This window comes from Daphnia carinata, chromosome 10 (assembly GCF_022539665.2).
Source record: "Daphnia carinata strain CSIRO-1 chromosome 10, CSIRO_AGI_Dcar_HiC_V3, whole genome shotgun sequence".
In the NCBI taxonomy this organism is placed as follows: Eukaryota; Metazoa; Arthropoda; class Branchiopoda; order Diplostraca; family Daphniidae; genus Daphnia; species Daphnia carinata.
In genome coordinates, this window is record NC_081340.1 from 2,264,816 (window position 1) to 2,285,405 (window position 20,590).

General features: G+C 48.1%; 3 protein-coding genes across 3 annotated transcripts in view; all 3 read right to left on the bottom strand.

Moving 5' to 3' along the window:
• LOC130702098 (myosin light chain kinase, smooth muscle-like) overlaps nt 1-2,244 on the bottom strand; it is a 41,897-nt gene extending 39,653 nt beyond the window's left edge. Inside the window, exons 1-4 of the mRNA XM_057523769.2 lie at nt 2,043-2,244; nt 1,650-1,922; nt 577-749; nt 345-441 (exon numbers count right to left, since the gene is read on the bottom strand). Coding sequence (XP_057379752.2) covers nt 345-441; nt 577-749; nt 1,650-1,893 — 514 coding nt within the window. The 5' untranslated portion in view covers nt 1,894-1,922; nt 2,043-2,244. The remainder of the gene's footprint in view (nt 1-344; nt 442-576; nt 750-1,649; nt 1,923-2,042) is intronic.
• Nucleotides 2,245-2,466: 222 nt separating this feature from the next.
• Nucleotides 2,467-10,878, bottom strand: LOC132088403 (trichohyalin-like; the record flags this gene model as incomplete). Its single annotated transcript, XM_059497296.1, has 2 exons — nt 2,778-10,878; nt 2,467-2,658 (listed from the first exon to the last, which is right to left on the bottom strand). Coding segments are annotated over exons 1-2 (8,145 nt in total), but the record flags the coding sequence as incomplete, so codon positions are not given.
• Nucleotides 10,879-10,897: 19 nt separating this feature from the next.
• LOC130702077 (obscurin-like) lies at nt 10,898-20,071 on the bottom strand. The gene is made up of 11 exons (XM_059497297.1): nt 19,765-20,071; nt 18,184-18,338; nt 16,714-16,860; nt 16,115-16,600; nt 15,747-16,034; nt 15,559-15,686; nt 15,318-15,484; nt 15,037-15,248; nt 13,552-14,589; nt 10,964-12,532; nt 10,898-10,914 (listed from the first exon to the last, which is right to left on the bottom strand). The coding sequence occupies exons 2-11, from the start codon at nt 18,233-18,235 to the stop codon at nt 10,898-10,900; spliced, it is 4,104 nt and encodes a 1,367-aa protein (XP_059353280.1). The 5' UTR covers nt 18,236-18,338; nt 19,765-20,071.
• Nucleotides 20,072-20,590: the final 519 nt, after the last annotated feature.

Sequence of the window (20,590 nt, forward strand, 5' to 3'; positions counted from 1 at the left end):
ATTACTCTTGGCTTCCGAAAAGCCATTATATATACAAAAAAAAAAAAAAAAAAAAAAGGGCCCCCCTCTTCTTATACAGCACGTTGACGTGGCCGGCTTTCTATCTTGATCTTTTTTTTTTTTTTTTTTTTTTTTTTTGCCCACCTGCCGTTTGAAAGCGCAAAAGAGGCTCTCGTGCCGGCCGCGATTGCGAATGGATAAAAAAAAAAAAAAAAAAAAAAAAAAAAAAAAGGGGGACAAAGTAAAAAAAAAAAAAAAAAAAGAGGGTATACATTTCCAATGACGAACGTGATTCGTCGGAATTTTCGATGTGACAAAAACGAAAAATGTTATTATTACAATACCTTTGTTGAATCGCCTGACTCGACGTTCGGACAGATCGTTGAGGCTCGTTTCCGCGTCCTTGAAGTCCCACTCGGAAGAATTGGCCGCTTCCTTGACCTGCATTTTTTTTTTTTTTTTTTTTAATAAAAAAAAAAAAAAGGATCGAAAAAAAAGAAAAGAAAAGAAAATCAAACGAAAATGAGATGCGGCCATTTGCGAAAGTTGTAATCGACTTGGCGATATATAACTTACCCGGACCGTGCAGTAGGCTTTCTGGCTGCCGTGGCAGTTGCTGGCTTTGACGATGTACGTCCCACCGTCGCCGTAATTGACTTTCTTCAGGACGAAACGGTACGAGTCGCCGTCCATCTCGATGCACGATCGTCCAGATTCGGCCACGTCTCGGATGCCTTTCAACCATGTCACTGTATGAATAAGCCATTGAGAAGGACCAGGCCGGCGGGAAGGGTTGGCATCATAAAGGTAGTAAGAAGAAGAAGAAGAAGAAGAAGAAGCACGGCATTAATTGCGCAGTAGAGAATACAGTCATTATACTAAGAAGGAGAAGAAGAGGAACTTGTTGGCTTCGCCATTTTGTCTATCTCTTTCTATTCAAGTGCATTCTGATACATCAACCCCATGAATCAAAATCCACCTTGAAGGGGAAAGCTATTGCCCTATTGATAAAACTGGCAAGTGACTCATCTTTCCAGGAGCAAAAAAAAAAAAAATGGCATTTCATTAAAAGACAAGGAGAAAAAAAAAAACGAACGTCAGAGCCGGTATTATTATCACAAGAAAGCTAACATGCAAAAAAAAAAAAGAAAAAAAGAAAAAACTTCTAAACGTGCTCCTTCGATGAACACGCTAATGGTGTTGTTAAGTATGACTGTACAGTTTTTGCAATGCTTAATCCATAAATCTACGACGACTATACATCGTTTCTTTTTCTTTCTTCTGTAATTATTAAGGCCACATCTTCTTTTTTTTTTCGCTTTTGAAAGCGTGCAATTTCGAGCGTTAAGAGCCATTTCTTATCTGGCGGAAGCCACCAGATATAAATCATTAGAAAGGCGCTACCTGGAAATACGGCACGAGTCGTGCGAAATGCAGACACACATCACACTCGGCATTCTAAGCTCGGGAATATCAAATCCATTTTCTTTTCCCTTTATTCCATTATTATTATTATTATTATTATGGTGCTTATCAGTGAGAGCCAAATTGGGCATTAAAAAAAAAAAATAAAAAAAAAAAATAATAATAATAACCCGAAAACTAAATGTTACAATAATGACCGCTAGATGGCTCTCTCTAAAATGTACCTTTAGGTCGTGGATGTCCTCGGACGCGACACTGGATGACAAGATCGCGATCCCTGCCGACGGTCAGCGTGCTCTCGGGTAACAAGACGAAATGGGCCGAGTCATCTGGAACACCCATTCCATCGTAACGGGCCGCGTCAAAGCCGTGACCGTCTCCCGAAGACGCGATCTTATCACGCTCAGCTTGGCGGCGGTAGAATTCCGCACTGCCAGAATATCCACCATGACTCGGGACCGTCTTCATCCGTTTCTCGCTATTGTTCCAAACGTGTTCTATTTTTTTTTTTTTTTTTTTCAATTAGAAATCAAATATTTAAAAAAAAAAACAAAAAAAAAACTGATGACGTGACGAATTGATCCCGACAGACGTGCCAACCAAACTGATAGACTTACCTGGAACTACGACGAAACTGGAAATCTCGTCCTTTCTCGATGCATTCTGGGCGACGCAAGTGTACTGGCCCGAATCGCCGACACAGGGCGAATGGACGACGAGACGACAGCGTCCGTCTGCGTCGAGACTGTGCTTGTAGCGGCTGCTCAGGTGGAGTTTGATCCCGTCTTTGAGCCAAGTGATCTTGGGCGTCGGGAAACCGTTGACGGAGCAGTCGAGAAACAGCTCGTCGCTCTCTTCCCGGTAGACGTCTCGGATGGTTGAGGTAAACGTCGGCGGACTCGGTTTCGGCTCGTAGTCGCCTCGGACGCGAAGATCCGCCGACGTGCTGGCCTGGCCGTGGTGGTTCCGGGCCACGCACATGTACTCGCCCGTGTCGGACCGCACCAAATTGCGGACTTCCAAACTGGCGATGCCCATCGGGTCCCAGCTCGTCACGTATTTCTGAGGATCTTCCGATTTCAGCAGCGGGAATCCGTTGCGGAACCACTCGATTTCCGGCTCGGGACTGGCCAGCAAGCTGCAAGTCAGCTTAATTCTAGAGCCCTTGGCCACTTCCATGTCGCGTAATTTAGAGCTGAATTTCGGCTTCTTCTTTGGATCCCTTCTTCCATCCTGATCATTTTTTCAAAAATTCAAAACATTTTAAAAAATATGCAAATGACATAAGAAAATAAATAAAAAAAAAAAAAAAAAAAAAAAAAAAAAAAAAAAAAAGAATTTTAAACATTTACTTCGCTTGTTTTAGCGGAACTACAATCCCATTCCGGTTGGGTAGAATGAGACTCTGCATGATACGCGGATCTGTTTAGCATCATCGAGTGGGATGCGACACCTGCCGAACGGGACCGAATTCCATGACGCATGTCTTCCCTGCTTAGCCTCGTAGCCGGATGCAAATCGAAATCGGTGGAAAGCTGTGGCCTGCCGTGCGTCTGCTGCTGTTGCTGTTGCTGTTGCGATGGAGGTTGATCGATCGAATCGCAACCTTCTTCGAAGACGGTTGGCACGGGCCGACGTCGAGTGGCGGAACCGATAACGGCGCAATCAAATTGAGATTCATCGGCCGGTCGAACCCTGGTGCGCGTCGTCTTCGCTGAGTTATCGGACGCACACTCAACCGCTGGCTCATCTGAATTTGTGATGGGCCTCCTTCGACGCTCCTTGTTAGACGATTCGTCATCCGAACGGCTACGTGCGTCATCGACGCGTCGGCCAGCCTCACCTTCGCTTCGTTTCTTGACCTCTTGCGCTTCGACGCGTTGCTCCTGGACGTTGCTCTCTTGCGTTTTGGACGTCATTCGCTCGTCCTTCCTTCTGATTTCTTCGGCCTTTTTCGTTTCTTTTTCTTGCTGCTGCTGTTGCTGCTGCTGCTCCTTCATTTCCTTGCGTTCTTTCTCCAGTTTGTCCTTCTTCTTCTTCTCTTTGCGTTCTTTCTCCTGTTGCTCCTTCAATTTGATTTCTTCAGCCTCTTTGCGTTCTCTTTCCTGCTGTTTCTTTAATTTCTTCTCTTCAGCTTCTTGACGCTCTTTTTCTTGTTGTTCTTTCAATTTCTTCTCTTCGCGTTCCTTTTCTTGTTGCTCCTTTAATTTCTTCGCTTCCGCTTCTTGACGTTCCTTTTCCTGTTGCTCCTTTAGTTTCTTTGCCTCGGCCTCCAGACGCTCTTTCTCTTTTTCTTCTTTTAATTTCTTTTGCTCGGCTTCTTGGCGCTCCTTCTTCTTCAATTCTTCAGCCTCCTTGAGCTTCTTTTCCTGTTCCTTCTTGTTCCTTTCTTCCGCCTCGAGCCGCTCCTGTCCTTCCTTCAATTTCTTCTCTTCGGCTTCTTTGCGCTGCTTTTCCTTCAGCGCCTTCTCCTCTTTCTCCTTGCGCTCCTTGTCCGCTTCTTCCTTTAGCTTCTTTTCTTCAGCCTCCTGCAGCTCCTTCCGTTTCCTCTCTTCCGCTTCCTGCTTCTCCTTTTCCTCCCTTTCTTGGCGTTCCTTTTCCGCTTGATCTTTCTTTTTTTTCTTTTCCTCGGCTTCCTTTTCCCGTTGCTCCTTCAATTTCATTTCTTCAGCTTCTTGAAGCTCCTTCAGTTTCTTCCGGTCCGCTTCTTCTTTATTGCGCTCCTTCTCTTCTTGTTCCTTCCTCTTCTTTTCTTCCGCCTCCTCCTTGCGTTGCTTTTCTTCTTCGATTCGCTTCCGCTCCTCGGCCGCTTGGCGCTCCTTTTCCTGTTGCTGCTGCTCCTTCAATTTCTTTTCCTCCTCCTCCTCCTTCTTCCGTTCTTCTTGCTCCTTCATTTTCTTTTCCCCTTCCTTCTTCCGCTCTTCTTGCTCTCTCAATTCTCGCTCTTCCCTTTCTTTCTGCTTCATCATTCCGTCATCTTCCACCTTCAACTTTTCTTCTTTGCTTTTCATGTCCGGTTCTTTCACTTCGTCCTCCTTGCGCACTAACGTTGCCGCCGCATCCTCTTTTCTTTCTTTTACTTCGTTCATTTCCACCGACTCTGCCGGCCTTTTTTCGAGGACTTCCAACGTTTCACCTTGCGACGGACCAGGGCCGGCTTCGTTGGTCGTTTCTTTAGGACTAGCGGCTTGCTGGACGTGTTCGGTTTGTTTAACGCATCGCTCAGTAATTTGCTCCTCTTCCGCCACGAGTTTTTGCTCTTCGGCGCGCTTCAACCTGGCCGCTTCCAGTTCTTCCAGCACCTTTTTGGCTTCCTCTTCCTTTTGCTTCCTCAATTCCTCCTTCATCCGCTTTTCTTCCTCTTCGCGCTTCCTCTTCTCTTCTTCCTGTTTCAGGCGCTTCTCCTCCTTCTCCCTCGTCTTCTCTTCCGCCTCTCTCTTCAACTTCTCGGCCGCTTCCGCCCGCTTTCGCTCCTCTTCCTCGCGACGCTGCTTCTCTTCCTCCTTCTTCAGACGCTCCTCTCCTTCCTTCTCCTTGCGCAGCCGTTCGTTTTCTTCCTTCTTCTTCTGAGCGCGCTCCTCGATGGCCCTCAGCATTTGCTCCTCTTCTTCCTCCTTTTGTTTTCGGGCCCGCTCCCTTTCTTCCTTCATCAAGCGCAGCTGTTCCTCCTCCTCTCTGCGGAGACGCTCCTCGTCTTCCTGTTCGCGACGCATACGCTCTTCGCGCTCTTTCTTAACGCGCAGACGTTCCTCTTCTTCCTCCTTGGCCTGGCGCAATCGACGCTCTTCCTTCATGCGGAGGCGCTCCGATTCGAGCCGCTGAATTTCCTCCTCCAGGCGGATGCGCTCTTGCTCTTTCAGCGTCCATTCTTCGGCCTCCTTCTCGCGCTGGATCCTCTCCATTTCCAATCGCTTGGCTTCCTTTTCTTCGCGCCTCTGACGCTCCTGCATCTCCACCTCCCTGCGCAATTTTTCGGCCTCTTCCAACTTGATCCGGCGCTCTTCCTCTTTCTGTTTTTGGAGACGAAGCTTGTCCTCTTCCGATTCGCGCTGGATCACCTCCTCTTCCTGCTGCTGCTTGCGGATGTGCTCGTCAACGGTTCGATGCAGCTCCGATTGTTCCAGACGGAGCCTCTCTTCGCGCCTCATCGCACTGGCGTCAGCCTGGCCGGAAGCTTCTTGTTCCTGCTCTCGCAATAATCTTTCGGCCGCTTCACGTCGCCGCTTCTGCTTGTCTTCCTCGATTTGCTTGGCAATCAGTTCGTCTTCAGTGAGCGAAGATTCGGCTAACGAGGCTCTCACTTTGTCTTCTACGCTCAATTTTCTATCGAGCTCTTTCCTCTCCAACACATCGTCATGTCCCGCTTCCGTTTTGGCGATACGTTGACGGCCCAGCGGCGTTTCAGCCGTCAAATGTGACGTTTCGCTGTGTCGTGGAAGGCTGGCGTCCATCGATCGCAGCGCTCCAGGTGAGAGAATGGAAGACGCGGCCTCCAGTCTTCGGGATGTCCGTTGTGTTTGGCTGTTAGCATCCGCACTTTCTTCGACCGATCCTTCTGCTTTCATTTCTTGGCCGTTAGTTTCTTTATTGATGGATTCTTTGTCTTGGGCGGAATCTTTTGCGGGGCATTCGTTTAGTTGGGCTTCTCGTTTCAGCCGCTCCATTTCTTCAGCTTCAATGGCGAGCGAGGCTTGTTCAATAGCTTCTTGTAGGAGGAGTTCTTGCTCTTCAGCTTCTTTCTTGAGGCGATCCGCTTGCTCAGCTTCTTGCTTAAGACGTTCTACGTCTTCAGCTTCTTTCACGCGGCGCTCGTTTTCCTCCGCTTCTTTAACTAGACGTTCTTTCTCTTCCGCTTCTTTAGCTAGACGTTCTTTCTCTTCAGCTTCTTTAACTAGACGTTCTTTCTCTTCAGCTTCTTTAACTAGACGTTCTTTCTCTTCAGCTTCTTTAACTAGACGTTCTTTCTCTTCAGCTTCTTTAACTAGACGTTCTTTCTCTTCAGCTTCTTTAGCTAGACGTTCTTTCTCTTCAGCTTCTTTAACTAGACGTTCTTTCTCTTCAGCTTCTTTAGCTAGACGTTCTTTCTCTTCAGCTTCTTTAACTAGACGTTCTTTCTCTTCAGCTTCTTTAACTAGACGTTCTTTCTCTTCAGCTTCTTTAACTAGACGTTCTTTCTCTTCAGCATCTTTGCGGAGACGTTCTTTCTCTTCGGCTTCAATTTTCAAGCGTTCCTTTTCCTCAGCCTCTTTTGCAAGGCGTTCCTTTTCCTCAGCCTCTTTCGCGAGACATTCCTTTTCTTCAGCTTCTTTCAGGGCACGTTCCTTATCTTCGGCTTCCTTACGGATACGCTCTTTTTCTTCGGCTTCGGCTTCTACTTTGAGGCGCTCTAGTTCTTCGGCTTCCTTGACAAGGCGATCACGTTCCTCAGCTTCTTGAAGAAGTCGTTCTTTTTCTTCGGCTTCTTTCAGGAGGCGCTCTTGCTGTTCGGCCTCCTGTTTCAGACGGATTTGCTCTTCAGCTTCTACCCTCAAACGCTCGTTTTCCTCGGCTTGTTCACGGCGACATTCTTCTTCTTCAGCTTCTCTACGGACACGTTCATTTTTTTCTTCGGCTTCTTTAAGGCGACATTCTTGCTCTTCAGCTTCCTTCTGAAGCCGTTCTTGCTCTTCAGCTTCCTTTTGAAGGCGCTCTTTCTCTTCAGCTTCCTTTTGAAGGCGCTCTTTCTCCTCAGCTTCCTTTTGGAGGCGCTCTTTCTCCTCAGCTTCCTTTTGGAGGCGCTCTTGCTCTTCAGCTTCCTTTTGGAGGCGCTCTTGCTCTTCAGCTTCCTTTTGGAGGCGCTCATTTTCCTCGGCTTCTTTGCGGAGACGCTCGTTTTCTTCAGCTTCCATTTTCAAGCGCTCATTTTCCTCGGCCTCTTTCACAAGACGTTTGTTTTCTTCAGACTCCTTCAGGAGGCGCTCCTTTTCTTCAGCTTCTTTAAGGGCACGTTCCTTTTCTTCGGCTTCTTTAAGGAGGCGCTCTTTTTCTTCGGCTTCTTTCAGGGCACGTTCCTTTTCTTCGGTTTCTTTACGTAAACGCTCGTTTTCTTCGGCTTCCTTAACGAGACGTTCTTGCTCTTCGGCTTCCTTAAGCAGACGCTCTTTTTCTTCAGCTTCTTTAAGGAGACGCTCGTTTTCTTCGGCTTCTTTACGGAGACGCTCATTTTCTTCGGCTTCTTTAAGGAGTTCTTCAGCCTCTTTAGCTGGGAGCTCTTGAACTTTAGCTTCTTTCTTGACGTGCTGCCTTTCGGCAGCTTCGCACTGAAGTCGTTCTTGTTCGGCAGCTTCTTCTTTGACGCGCTCAGTTTCTTTGGCTTCTTTGAGAAGCCTCTCCTTTTCTTCCGCTTCCGCTTCCTTGAGAAGACGCTCCTTTTCTTCCGCCTCTTTTAAGAGACGCTCTTCTTCTTCCTCGGCTCCTTTTTGAACCATCTCTTTTGCATGAATTTCTTTAACAAGGACCTCCCTCTCTTTAGCTTCCTTTTCGGTTGCATCGTTGACATGTTCCAACGTGTCTCCAACATTGAAGACGGTCGGCTGCTCCTCGTCTTTCATCTGCTCGTCTTGCATCTGAACTTCTTTGTTGACGTGTTCTTCAGTTGGCATTGAGGACAGTTCTTGCGCTTCAGCTTCCTTGCTGAATTGCTCATCTTCTTTGACCTCCTTTTGCAGCGCTGGAATTTCAACGTCATTAATATGCGACTCTACATTTTTATTACCGGACTCGACTCGAGTTGATTCTTCTTTCGTTTGGCATTGCTCCTCGTTCATTTTCAAATTCTCTTCCTGTTCATTTTTATGCTCTTGCAGCTCTAGAACTTCAATGTTCTCCACATTTTTCTGCTCCCCAGCTTCGTGGACAGCTTCATTTTGGCTCCCATCTCCTTCGAGTTTCGCATCAGCCTCATTCCCAACTTGATTTAATTCTTCAGCATCACCAGTAAGTATCTCCACTTTGCCAACATCTTTCTCCATGACATTCTCTTCTGCAGCGTCCTTCTTCGGGCATACCAATTCTTCAACATCTTTCTGTACTTCATCCCTCAATTCAACCTCTTTTGTGCTTTCATCATCGACAACAACAGCGGCCTCTTCTATAGCCTTATCGTCCAACTCCGTCCCAATGTCTTGCCGTAGCTCTTTCTTTTCGGCCAGCGCCAATTCTCCTGGAATTACAGGCTCATCGTCAGACTTCGCTTCTGATTGTACTGCAGCGCACGACTCTTCGCTCTTGGTAATTGCGAGTGGCGTGTCGTTGGTCACGTTTCCAGGAAGCTCGGCAGCCACGTCGACTACGCTTGTTGCACGATCATCGGCTTCTGGGAAATGCAGCGGCGGCCCCACGTCGCTGCATTGTTCCGCAATAATTGGCGATGATGCGGCCGACGTTTGTTCCACCTTTGATCCCGTCGTTACGTCTGATACGTGCGCATTCAAATTGCTACCACCATCGGCAACATCGCCCCCAGTGGCTGCACAGGGGGCAGCAGCTGCTGCATCTGAAAAACCCCAAAGAATGTCTCGTTCGTCTTTGAGCGCGTCGCAACTTTGCCCCTTTGCGTCGTCCTCTTGCTGTTGGCGAGTGCCCAGCGAGCGGCCGGCATTGCTAGCAGATGACGTGGATGGATATTGTTCCAATTCGACCCCGCGATCTTCTACGGAGGCCTCATCCATTACAGTGTGCACGTCTGCTGCCAGACGGCTGGCCTCGTTCCAGCATTCCTCTGCACATGTCACATCGCCTCGCTCGGCGACCTGAATTCTTCCGCCGCTAGGCAGCGCAGACGGATGCCCATCTCGGGCAGATTCCGGCCCATCCGCACCGGAAGTTTGATCCGATTCCAGACGGACAGCTGACAATGTCGGTTCAACGAGGACCACGTCAGATGATGGGCCAGCCTCAATCGTCGGTATTCCACCGGCTTCTTGCGCCCGTTCCAGTTCGTTGGACGCAGACGGCATTCTTCTCTCCAGTGATTCGCGTGACGGCGCTTCGACGACGCTCGTCCGTCGCTGCGAATTCTCGTCCGCCGACGTCTCCGTCTCGTCCGCCGATTCCCGAATGTCCAACGAGCTCTTGTTGGACATCACGAAATCCTCCAGTTTGTCCTTGACGGCCGATAGCGGTAGATACGCGGCCGGCACCGTGGCGGCCACATCGCAAAGCGGCGTTGACATGACGACAGGCTCCTCGACAACGGCTGGCTGCTGGACGGTGGGCGTCGCCACGCAAACAGCCTCTTCGACGGGCGAGTCCGCCGTCTTGGGCGAGGTGAGCAAAACGCTGCAGCTATCCGAATATTCCAGCGGCGAATAATAGTCGGCATCGACGGGCGATCGGATGCCATCGGCCGACACGACTTGATAATCCTCCACAACCTTGACTTCGAACTCGTCGTGTTCCAGGCTCAACCGACGTGGGGACATGACGATCGGCGTGGCCCCGCCGCTGTGCGATTCCAAATGCAGCGGCTGTTCCCTGTCGGACGGACACGTCTCCTGGACGAAAAGGGCTTCGTGCAGTCCAGTGATGGATCGCCGGACGTCCGTCACTTCGTACGGAAGATCCGGGATGGTCAAATCGTCCAAAAAGTAAGGATTGTCCCGCTGGTCCGCCTCTTCGATGATCAGGGCTTCCATGGCCGACAATTCTTCAATGTCCGCCTCGGTCGGCGCTTCTTCGTACGACAATTCGCTCAGTGTCTTGGCCAGCGACGAATCGCCCGACCCGTTGACTTCCATCGGCACGTCGATGACGACGGCCTCCATCAACAGGGAGCCGGACGTGGCCGTTTCGCGGGTAAATCGCAAGGGGGGCAACTCGGTCGTGTTGCGGTACGAAATCCTTTCCGACAATTCCTCGGCAAAGAGCTCAACGATTTGCTGGGCTTCCTCTTCCGTCAGGTCCGGCGTTTCGTACAGAGAGACGGACACTTCTCTGCCGTCCAGGGAGACGCTAATTTCAGCCCGCTCCTCCGTCAAAGTATCTTCGGCATTGGCCGTCTCGTACAGGGAAATCTGCGACGATCGCTCTTCCTGGATGGTAGACAGCGATGGATTGCGAGCGATGCGCGGATGCTCCGTGACGTAACTGCGCGGCTCGGCGTCCAGCAATGTCTCGTCGCGAGCCAAGGCGGCGTCCGCGTTCTGTTCGGCTTCGGGCCGATCTTCGAAGCCCAAAAGAGCGGCGGAACTGGACGACGTGCCCATACAATTATGAGCTTCACAGGTGTAAGTGCCCAGGCAGCAAGTTCCATCCTGGCCGGACATGATGCGATGGATGTCGCCCGGTTTCAGCTCGACGCCGTCCTTGTACCACTTCAAACTGGGCTGCGGCACGCCAATAACTTTGCATTCCAGGTTAACAGTGCCCTCGTCGGACAAGACGGCCCTGAGCGGTTCCAGGAAATGCGGTTTGCGGAAGAATTTGGGAACAGTCAATTTGATGGAACAGCTGGTGACGGCATGACCGAAATCGTTGATGACGATGCATTTCCAGTCGCCTTCATCCGTAAATTCCAGGGGCTCCACATCCAAATGGCAGAGTCCGCCATCTTCTTTCCAGCTGCGGAATTTGTGCGTTTCGTCCAGGTCGATCGGCTCGTCGTTGTGGAACCAAGTGACCAGGAAGCTCTCCGTCGTGCTGGATACCTGGACAGTCAACCGCATGGCGTCGCCGACTCTGGCTTCGGTGGAGCGCAGTCCCTGGGCGAACACAGGCGGCCGGTGAGCGTCCATCAGCTGACGACGCTCCTCGTCGTTGAGCTGATTCTGGATGTCGTCGACGGTCAGCTCGGCGGCGCTGACGGCCGTGCCCATGCAGTTGCGAGCGACGCAAGAGTAGGATCCCAGGGAATTGGTCCCGCTCAGTTGGTAGACATCGCCCGGCTTTAATTCCTGGCCGTCTTTGAACCACTGGAGCTGCGGCGTCGGGAATCCGACCACTTTGCACTCGAAACTGACGAGTCCTTCTTCGGTCAAGACGGCCTTGAGGCTCTCGAGGAACCGAGGCGGCCGGTAATTTTTGGGGACGACGAGCGTCAGGACGGCCGAAGCGCTGGACTCGGCTTCGACGCCTTCGTTTTTGATGGCCACTTTCCACTCGCCGTCGTCGTCAATGTCCGTCGGCGTAATATCCAGCGAGTAGCCTCCGTGCCCGTCTGCGCCGACCACGTATTTAGGGCCGCCCTCTTTGGCCACGTCTTTATTGAACCATTTGACTTGAACGGGCTTGGGGGGTACCATGACGCGCACAGAGAAGCGGACGTCTTCGCCGACTCGAATCTTCTGACTGAACGGCTCTTCGATGATGGCGGGCGGTCCAGCAGATTCGCTTTGACTCGGAGTCGATTGCTGTTGCTGCTGGGCAGCGTTGCGAACGCGCACCTGCGACGTCGAAACGGCCTTGCCGATGCAATTGACGGCCTCACACGAGTAGAGGCCCAACGAGGTGGCCGTCTCTTCGGCCGTAGAGTCCGAGTGCGGCGCACGGAAAGCGAAGACATCGCCGGCCTTGATCTCTTTCCCGTCTTTGAACCAATGGAGGACGGGCGTCGGGATGCCGACGACTTTGCACTCGAGAGAGACGGTGCCTTCCTCCGTCAGGATCGCCTGTAAATCTTCCACAAATTCGGGTCTTTTGTAGCTTTTTGGCACCATAACGCGGAGCTGGGCAGTGGCCGAAACGCCCTCTTCCGAGCCGAACGTTTCAGCCAAAACGGCGCGACACGTCCAGGCGCCTTCGTCTTCCAGCGCGACGGGCCAGATTTCCAGGCAATAGAAATTGCCTTCCTGCAGCATCTTGAAACGGCCGTGGGCCGTTTCGCCCGGCTGGAAAACTGGTAATCCATTGAAGAACCACGTGACGGCCAGGGCAGAAGAGCTGACGATTTCGGCCAGGAAACGCGCCCGCGTGCCCACTTTGACCGTCTGGTCGGTCACGCATCGCAAAAAGATGGGCCGTCCGTCCGTTGCGAGAGCAGCCACGTCGGCGTCCATCTCGGCCATCGGCTGGCTACTCATGGGCGGAGACGTGCATTCACCTTTCGGCTGTCGGTCCAGCACTACACCATCTGCCAATGCAAACACACCAAACTGAAATCATTCACCAGCGTAAAAGAGCAAAAAAATCAAAAGTCCGGCCAAACGAGACGGAGCTTCGGCAGCGACTGGGGCTGTCTACCCAAACAGAGAACAGGAAGGACAGGGATAGAGAAAGGAAAAAAAGAAAAAAGAAAAAAAAAAGGGAAAGGCGCTCCCGCTAAAAAATCTCGAACCCAAACGGCCGGGGCAACAACGGGGTATATACACACTGGCTGAGTTCTAAAATCAGACCCGGGCAAAGAATAAATCCCAGAGCCCCTGGAACAGAGAGTGCGAGAGAGAGAAGAGAAGAGAAGAAGAAAAAAATAAAATAAAATAAAAACAATTTCTGGATGCCTTTCACGTTTTGTCTAAACACCAAATTTCTTTTCTTTTTTTTTTTTTCCAATTTAAGTTTGTCTTTATTTTTACTCTTTTCATTTTTTGTTTGATTCCAAACGGCCGCTCTATATCTGTTCATTAAAGCCGACACGTTTCGAATTCTTTTTTTTTTTTTTTTTGGCCCTTATTGAATAGGGGGGGTCGAGAAAAAAAAAAGGATTTTAAGGCAACGGACTTGTTCTGGGAGACGCCCAAACACACAAGCTTGGGTTTAAAAATACATTGCAGCCCGTCAGTGTTATTCCACCCCGTACGCACTGCCGCCAACGCTCACGCTCACGCACACAGACGCACACAAAAGCGCATTAGATGGAAATAGAGGAGAGGAGGTTTACATGTCTGAAAAACGCAGCAAGTGCAAATCACGAGACACGTGCAAATGTCGTGGCCAAAAAACATACGACCCCCCCCCTCCATTTTCGCACTGGAACTACAAACGAACCTCTTTAAATCATCATTTTGAAACAACAAAAAAAAGAGGCAGGTGGAGGAGGTCTATTTCATTCTTGTTTCAAAACAAAAACAAAAATTCTTTTCTTGTCCCTTTAAGATTTTCAAAGAAAGCCTCGTGTTTTGACAGACGTGACATGGGGAATTGAGATTTTACCTGGTTCTGGCGTTTCGCCAAAGTCGCAACTGCTGATGGAGTCGACGGCCGACGTGATGTAGGCGTCGCTGTACTGCTCCGTGTGTTGCCCGTCTCCGTCACTTCCACGATGAGCCATCAACTCGCAGACGCCAGAGTCGATGGCCGCGGGATGCGATTGGACGGGATGCACGTCCTGATGCATCTCTTCTTCTTCTTCTTCTTCTTCCTGCAGCAAAATTGTTGGCACGTCCACGTGATCGGCCACGGCCGGCTCCTCGCTCTCTTTCGCCACACTCGATTCCAGCACGTCGCACGACGGCGGCTCGACATGTTGCTCCATCAAAGTGAATTGGTCCGATGGTGTTGGTGGTGGCTTCATCTGTTCCATCACCGTCTCTTGCTCCAACAAGATCTGATCCGTTTGGTCCGATGAGCTCATTTCTTTATCACTTTGGCCAGCCTCGTTTTGGCCGGCTGCCTTCGCATCGCCAAAGTCGAGTTCGATTTGGTCCAACACTTGAAGCTCATCTTGGAGATCGTGTTCTATTTGGTCAAGAGCAGTGCTGGGCTGACTGTCTGCCACGGCATCATCGACGGCCACTTGTTCCAAGACATCGGACAATGTTAGCGGCGCCGATGAAGAAGCCACGCTGCTCAGCGCTGACTGGACAACTGCGTTGTGTACAAAGAGTCGAGCAGGTGAACGAGGTAGGAGGAACCCGCGTTGCTGGACGGGTACCATAGGTTGTTCCACGACTTCCAGTTGTTGTACGACAACATCGTGACTGCTGCCCTCGCTGCTGTCATCGTCCAGCGAGAGAGCGTCTTCCAGGGAGGGACGTTCTGGCGACACAGACGGAGATGAAGAATTCCTCGAAGTGCTGGAACCAATGCCAGACAGCACGTCATTGGACGTGAATCCCGGCAGAGACGACACTGTGACGGGTGCGGCCATTTTTTCGAGGACAGCTGACGCACTGAACGCGTAACGAGGATCCAATTCTACTTGTCCAGGTCGGTCAGGTGGTTCCGACATCAACGCCACCTCACCCACAACTAAAAAAAAAAAAAACAAAAAAAAAAACAATAATGAATAAATAAATAAAATTGAAAAAATTTCATATTCAAATATCGTCCTCATCCGGCATGTTTTTGTTTTTCTTTTTGTAATTGCCCGGTTATGGACTTTAATTTAATAGTGACGTGTGCGTTTTTCTTATGAGTGTTTTGACATTTTTTGTCACGTTTCATGAGTGTTGTTTTTATTGTATTAAATTCGATTCATCGGGGGAGGGGGGTTACATCGTCAGTGCAAATTGGCCGTTCGTGTTTACGTGTGCTGGTTGCGCGTGCGTGTTTTGATGCCAATGTTTTTTTTTGTTTTTGCTTTAACATTTTTGTTTGTTTTCTAGTGCTTGATTTGTTTGTTTTTATGAGAAAAAAAAATAATAATTTATAATAGCCACACGGATGCATTAGTGTTACGTGGCCGGCTATAGTTACCTTCTAAAGCAGGAGGAGTTTCCAGGATGGACGGGTTAGTTAACCGACCCAGTTCCAATTCAGACGCGTCTAGAGGCAGATAATCAAAATCGCCAGACCGAGTGACCTGCTGATCGCTGTCGCGCGGACCTAAATTAGAACTGGAGATGGTCGTATCATCGGGATCGACAAGCTCCGATGACGTCATATCCGGAACCCATGATGTCTCGTTACTGTCAATGTTCGTTTTCCGTTAGTCGACATTAAAAATGTGATGCACCTCATGGGATTTTTCCTAATACCTTCGGGCGGGCAGACGAATCATATCGCTCTGGGCACTGGGCTCGCTCACTCCATAAGGATTTTCCGCCTTAATGCGGAAAAGGTAAGTCGATCCGGGAATCAAATCTCCTAAACGGATTTGAGGGGTACGCGACGTTGCCGCTTTAAGCCACATGTCCCAGCCCAGCTGGACCAATAACAAGGTCACATTTACTTTTTTAAAAAAAGGGGGGCAAATAATTTAATTAAAAAAAAGATTACCCTGTTATATTCAACGATGTAACAGCTTATTTCACAGCCTCCATCATCTTCGGATGGATCCCACTGTAAAGAGACGACTGTTTCCAAAACATCGACGGGTTGCGGTTTCCCAGGTACCGAAGGTCGATCTGCAAATATTTAATTTTATTAAACATTCGATCGGAAGAAGAGGGTTGAAAGGGACTTACTGGCCACTGTGACGAGAAATGATGCGCTGTCCTCGCCCAGTCCGCTCTGAAATTTGACAGTATATTCACCGCGATCAGACCGTTTGGCCTGTGCCAATTTGAGGATGGTACAATCGGCCATGATTTCAATTTCCATGCGCCCGTCGGGTGCGAGCAGTTTGTTTTCATGGTACCACGTGATTTCCGGCCGGGGACGACCTGTGAATTCTACTTTCAACCGAATGATGTCTCCTTCTTCGAAAATAAGTCCGTCTTCATATTTCTTCGTCAAGACGGCCCTAGGTGGAGCTGTTAGAATAATAGCCAAATCCATTTAAACGTAATTTGATAAACAATTGCCTAATTACAAAAAAAAAAAAAAAAATTACCTTCCACTGACAAAATTGCGGACGAAGTGGACTGGCCGGCTTCGTTGGTGGCGATGCATTTCACCTCACCTTCATCACAAGCCAGGACGTCATTGACGACTAACGTAGACACGCCCGTGTCCGGATCGCGATCCGTCACGATCACTTTGGAATCGGTGGATGCGTTAACGACCCACTGGACCTCGGGCGGCGGAATACCTTGAACTTCCACCACAAACTCGACTTTCTCGTGTTCCATAACGATGGCATCCCTTAATCCGACGGTGAACGAAGGCCGGACGACGTTGTTGGGATCGTACGGAACTAGATACGATTCCGACTCACTGCCCGGCTCCGACCATCCGATCGCGTTGGACGCTTTGACGCGGAAACGATAATCCTGTCCAGGCTGCAGGCCCGTCAACGCCACTTCAGTTTCGCGGACATCCAGCGGATGCGCTCGTACCCATTGACCGTTTGTTCCAGCTTTCCGCTCGACAGCATATCCTTTCAAATAGAGATAAAAAGCAAATTAGCTGGGCAACGTTCACAGTGGAATGAAACTCAAATGGAATCTGATAGTTGGGGGCCTTGTAGGACATGGCAGGTATCTTATCTACCATTGACGGGCGTTCCACCATCAGTGTAGGGTGAAGCCCATTGGAGAATGACTGCATCGTCCGGCTTGTTACTGTAGGCCAGCTGTTGGAAGGCGTCGCCACCCTGTCGAGGAATGACGACCGGCACGCCGGGACAACTCGGCCTGGCTGTAGAAAGAAAAGGGAAAAAAGAAATAAATAAACAAGCAGTGCAAGTATATACCGGAAGAAAATGGCTGGTCTGTCGTGTGGCAGACTGGCATCAGAACTATTAATAGCCGTTCACTCTTTTGGTTTAATGTATAAATACCACGACGTTTAGAAGGGGAAGGCGCTGCTTCGCCTGACTCTTTGCCGTTGTTGTTGCCCATCTTCCACTGACACTAAACACGGCCAAAGGCTGGCAAAAGGCAGGGGGGTACTTTCTACAGGAGGCAGACAAACAAGTCCATGGCACAGAAGGGGAGCTAAATAATCTGACGCTTGACAAAATTGTGAACAATTTTTGCGCGGGAGCAAGGATGAGAGCAAACGAACGTCTTTTGCTGGACGCAGCACAACGGCGAATGATACAACTAGTCACTGCGTTTGCTCTCGGATTTTTTGGCAAGAGAAACGAACGAAACTCAAAACTGTGACCAGTGGCAGATGGGGAGGCGCGAATATAATCCTGCCCCGGCCCTAATGGCCGTCTGCCAGACGCTCATGTGGTCCAGCACAAATCAGCTCCTAATTTTTTTTTTCTTTTTCTTTGTCAAAGCCAAAACGAAGTTAGGAAAATACAAAAAGTTATAAAAATAAATAACAACGGAAATCTTTTTTGACGGCTTCTTGCTACGCGTCAACAATGAAAAAGTCGAATTCCAACACGATAATCGTTAAAATACCAACGGTACGACTTCAAATGTTTAACGACTATGCTCTTTGTGCGTCTTTTCGTTCTCGTTTTCTAAATAAATTTCTTTAAAAAAAAAAAAAAAGTGAGGTAAGGAAAAACACGATTAAAGCTAGGGCGAATTGTCAACAACTGGGCCATTCGAGAGAAAGGGAAAACAAAAAGACGGTGAGAAGAAAATATACGCAAGAATTTCTGTTTGGCATTCGACGTTGTCGGCGTCACAGCTTCTCGTCTATTTTTAAGGGGAGAAGGAATAGAAAGCTTCTACATTTTCTGTCTTGTTGGGATCTGTCCACGTATTTTTCGGATGACACAGAGTCATCATCCGGCAACTCGAAAAAGTCATGGATCACTTGTACCGAACGTGTAGTCATTTTACGATGTTTCAGAGGGTACTTTTCGAATGGACTTGGAATACGGGGAACACTCGTTAACCAAAGGTGAAATTGTAGTGTAGTCAGCACTAATGATAATGTGGTCTTTCATTATAACAAGCTAAAATGCTCGAAGACCATAAATCAATAGCTTGTTAGACTGAAATTGCAATGGGCAGTAAATAACTAGAAGTAGAATGAGTTTGAGTGATTAATTACCTATTCCAGCCTGGATTCGGACAGATCGTGGACCGATCAAGGCTTCGCTCATTCCGGCGGCATTCTCCGCGTAAACACGGAACTGATAGAGTCGTCCCGTTTCCAGTCCTTCGAGCACGGCTGAGGTACAGGTGGGTGGCACTAATTCTAAATGGCTGAAGTATCGATCATCGCGAGCGAATAACCGAAAATGGAAGGGAAAAAATGCAGAATTATTAAACTAGTTACATAGATATTCACATTACACTAATTCTAGTTCACCTTTTTATGACAACAATAAAGATAAATTTTACAACATTTCGAATAGACAATTTTTAGCCACACTTTATCACTGTTTGTTTGTAGAGTTGCTTCGTCAAATCACATTTGTTTGGTTTGGCTCGTAAAATGGCACCACAACCTAATGGCGTGATCTTTTTGTCATGCGTCTTTCGGTGGACAAAATCCCAGAACGCAAACACGGTTTAACGTTAACAATTTCAAAACTGAGCCATACGCATTTACATTAGTTTCTGTAGCCAAATCGAAATGAAACGTGTAGTCCATCCGACGTTCTACACGTGGTTCTAGTGAAAAACTATTTTTAGCTCAAGATCAGAATTTGGTTACCTTGTTGTAAATCACTCTTAACCTGGCAGTAGTTGAAGAGAACGTTTTACCCATTTCAGAATTCAAAGAGGACACCATTTAATCGTATTTAACTTTCTAAATGAATACAGCTAAGGAAATTTCCAGAACACTATGGAGCTTCAACGGGCAATTGCTCAGCTTTCCCGCCAAAAAAAGCGTGTTGAGCGGCTTACTGGCTTTCTCGGCAGCGATAGCCTCATCACCGCACTGTTCAACGTGTTCTTTACTAATGGCGGTGATGATCATTATCCTTATTGAATTCCTATCAGCTGTTTTCCGACGTTGCGCGATATCAAATTCTGTTTCCTGTATGAGTCATCACTTTTCAGCCATTGAATTGTACAGTACCTCTGCGTCTGATTTAATCCTATTATTTCCTATTATTATTTCCTATTATGCAATAATAATCTAATGTAAAAATCTCTTTGTTTGTGAACAGGGCACAACATTGACAGATCGTATTACCGTTCAACATTTTCAGAAATCCCAAACCTGTCTGACATATTCTGTTGATCCATGATGGCTGCCATTTATCGATAACTGGTAAATTGAAAATTTACGATACACTTATTTAATTCCCATTTTAAGTCGTGAATGTTTTTTTGTTTCTGTCCTTTATACTTGCAATTCGCTGAATTTCAGGCTGATTTGATTTGCTGTGTTCAAGAATGAAATACTGAAATGACGTATATGTATAGGAGCTCAACAATTCCTATTCCCGTACACGTCGTCTGAAGCCACAGCTGATTTACGTTGCACAGGTATCTCTTTGAAGCCAGCTACTTTTCTAGTTTCACACTTGTAGGAAATAGTTTTCTGTGGCTATACCTTTGCATACACTGCACAAAAAGTAATACTTTACATCTATGGCTGAAGCAGTGCACGACAACCGAACGTCGGTCACGTTTGGATTGAACGGTAAACCTGATAGAACAGTTAACAAAAGGTCACCTGATGATGTCTATTTTGTCTAATTCTCGGGCGTCGATGATGTAGCCGATGATTGGTCCTCCTCCCGCATCTCTTGGTGGATACCACTGCAGCTGGGCTCTTGTATCTGTCACGTTGAATACTTCCAAGGGCCCTTCCGGCCGCTCAGGAACTTCAATGACTTCAAAACCATCTGCATTGACGATAACGTCATTTTTTTCGATGAATGCAAATGAAGAAAGCACATCAATTCAGCCGTATATCGACTTTTGCTGATATACAATTACACAAGCCATATCCACCAACTGCTAAACGATCTGTCAGCAGCAAGTATTGCATTCAATGCTCTCTCTGTACATCACAACGTGTTTTTTTTGTGCGATTGATGGGCGTAACTCAAAAGTGCGTCTCAGAGACTTGGTTAAAATATTTTTTTACAAAAGGCTCTATGTTAAAAAGGCGGCAATGGAAACAATCTATTTCGTCGAACGTGTCAAAAGGCTCGTTCGGGGCGGGAATGTTATTTTTTAAATTTTTACAAAGATGATTAAAAGTCAGTACAGTCTCTATTCGCACTTTTGGCTTGCCCAGCATCTTCTCTCCGTTTTCAAAACAGTAGGTTTTGTATTAAAATGTAAGAACAAAATGGCGAATCAATAGCATTTGTTTTTTTTTTGATGAAGTGGCAAACGAAACGTTTATTGAAAGGCAAAGAACCCCAGCTTTCCTTGTCCACAATTCTTTTGAGGGGGGTGATAAACTGTTTGATATAGAGGGAGCGGGGGGGGTCAATAAAACTCAATATATATGTTTACATATACGTCTAAGCATCAAAGCAAATCAGAAA

Bases quoted from the DNA above. Each gene is read 5' to 3' on its own strand.
- LOC130702077 (XM_059497297.1), bottom strand. From the start codon at position 18,235: ATGAGCGAAGCCTTGATCGGTCCACGATCTGTCCGAATCCAGGCTGGA. The intron at 16,861-18,183 runs GTAATTAATCAC...TTCTTTCTACAG, and splicing joins CCGAATCCAGGCTGGAATAG to CCAGGCCGAGTTGTCCCGGC. The intron at 14,590-15,036 runs GTAACTATAGCC...TTTTTTTTTTAG, and splicing joins AACTCCTCCTGCTTTAGAAG to TTGTGGGTGAGGTGGCGTTG.